This window comes from Mercenaria mercenaria, chromosome 5 (assembly GCF_021730395.1).
Source record: "Mercenaria mercenaria strain notata chromosome 5, MADL_Memer_1, whole genome shotgun sequence".
NCBI lineage: Eukaryota > Metazoa > Mollusca > Bivalvia > Venerida > Veneridae > Mercenaria > Mercenaria mercenaria.
In genome coordinates this window covers 18,400,171-18,402,291 of record NC_069365.1, presented here as the reverse complement: position 1 = coordinate 18,402,291, position 2,121 = coordinate 18,400,171, and the positions used below count along the sequence as shown (strand labels likewise).

Sequence of the window (2,121 nt, the reverse complement as noted above, 5' to 3'; positions counted from 1 at the left end):
TGTTATTTCGCTCTGGGAAATGATCGTTATGTGCAGGTGAACGAGTGGAAAGGAGATATGAGAGCCGATATTAGAGAGTGGCAAGGCGACAAACCAACGAAGAAAGGTATCAGTTTAACGTTAATGCGATGGAAGAAGCTTGTAGACCAACTAACCTATGCGGATAGGGCGTTACAAGATAAGCAGTCCTATTGGAGTCACCTTGGAGGTAATGTTTATTGTAACATTACAGAAAACAGTGTGTGCGTGGACATAAGACAGTATTGGAAGCCAGAAAAAGAAGTGGTACCGACAAAGAAAGGCATATGTTTACGACCGAAAGAGTATGTCTGTTTGAAAGAAGTTGTGTCACAGATAGGAACATCACTCCCTGAATTAGACTCGGTGGTACCCTGTTATTTACAAAGTGATCACATGAATCAGTTAGGCGCGCTTCAGTGCACGGAATGTAATCCAAATGAATGTGGGAGTTACTGAGGCCATATTCTAAAAATAACAATGATGTCTAAAAATAGCAACCAATGGGACAAAAGGTCTAAAATAGATACCAATCAGAAATGGGTTTGAAGGTATATAAACGAATGTACTAGAAATCTGTATCAATAACAAAATGAACGTTTTAGACTGCACACCAATGAACCGAAACATGGAATATTACGAGAACAGACTGAAGACTTTCGAAACATACCCGAAACAAATGCTTCCAAATAAGTATGAGCTGGCAAGTGCCGGACTGTTTTACAGCGGAAAATCGACGTATGCGAATGTTTTTAGATGTCACGTGAAGTTGAGCGCTTGGGAAAGATCAGACTGCGCATTGAGGGAACACTTTAAATGGTCTCCAAACTGCGAATACATAAGAATAGTGGGAGCCCCTCAACAAATACAGTATAGTGGCTTTGGAACAATAACAGCAACGAGACCATCTGGTGGGTTTGGAGCGTTCAGTTCAACTACTACGGGGGCAAATTTGTTTGCCAATAATAGATGTAGTACAAATAACCTACCAAACTTATAAAAACAAGATATGTTTGCTTTTGTGTATATGACTGTGACATTAATAAATGACTGGATTAGGCGATATCAGTTTAGAAGAGAATATCGCGAAGCTACAGAACATTTACTCGATATTTTGGAACAGTATTTAGAAAACTCTAGAACAACACCTGCTTTGTATTCAACTGTATTGTAATTTGTAAGAACATGTTATACATTTGTACGAATATACTTGTTATGTGTCATCAATAAAATAATGTCTAACTCGAAGCAGTATTTGTCTTCTTTATATTTTGACCCAAATTGTCCCGTTAGTTTTGCTGGAGTTGAAAAAGTGTACCAATATATCAAGTCTCAGGGTAAATATAAAATCGGTAGACCCAGAATAAGGAAATGGCTTCAAAATCAACAGTCTTATTCCTTGACTAGAGGGGCCAGACGTCGATTTCCTCGATCTCGCGTGATTGTCCGAGGCATTGACAGCCAATGGGATATGGATCTGATGGACATGGTTGACTTAGCCGAGCAAAATAAAGGCTACAAATACGTGTTGGTGGCCATAGACATTTTCTCCCGTTTCGCTTTTTGTCAACCCAACAAAAGTAAAAAAGGTACGGAAATAGTGAACGCGCTAGAGCGAATACTATCAGGACCGAGAAAACCTAATACGGTGAGAACCGACAGGGGTATGGAATTTAGAAGCAAGGAGGTCAATAAGTATCTTCAACATGAAGGAATTCATCATTTCTACGCCCTAAACACTGAGACAAAGGCTAACTATTCGGAAATACTAATCAAGAATCTGAAAAGAAGACTGTTCAGGTACATGTTAAAAAAGAGAACACAACGATACATTAATATCCTGGAAAAAGTACTACGAGGATATAACCGCACAATTCATAGGAGTCTAGGAAAGAGACCCATAGACATAACGACAGAGAACGAAGGAGAGAGTAGGCTTCAGCAATATTTACTAAGAACTAAAGGGGGTAAAACGAAACTAATCAAGAGAAAAAGCTACAAATTCAAAATAGGTCAAACGGTACGCGCATCTCACGTGAAAAGTGTGTTCGATAGGGAATACTCGCAAAAGTGGACGGGTGAAATCTTTAAGATTAAAACGCG

At 39.1% G+C, this 2,121-nt stretch overlaps 1 protein-coding gene across 1 annotated transcript; it reads left to right on the top strand.

Moving 5' to 3' along the window:
- Nucleotides 1-610: 610 nt before the first annotated feature.
- LOC123558169 (E3 ubiquitin-protein ligase XIAP-like) lies at nt 611-1,018 on the top strand. The gene has a single exon (XM_045350045.2). It carries the CDS (start codon nt 611-613, stop codon nt 1,016-1,018), a length of 408 nt encoding a protein of 135 aa, XP_045205980.2.
- Nucleotides 1,019-2,121: the final 1,103 nt, after the last annotated feature.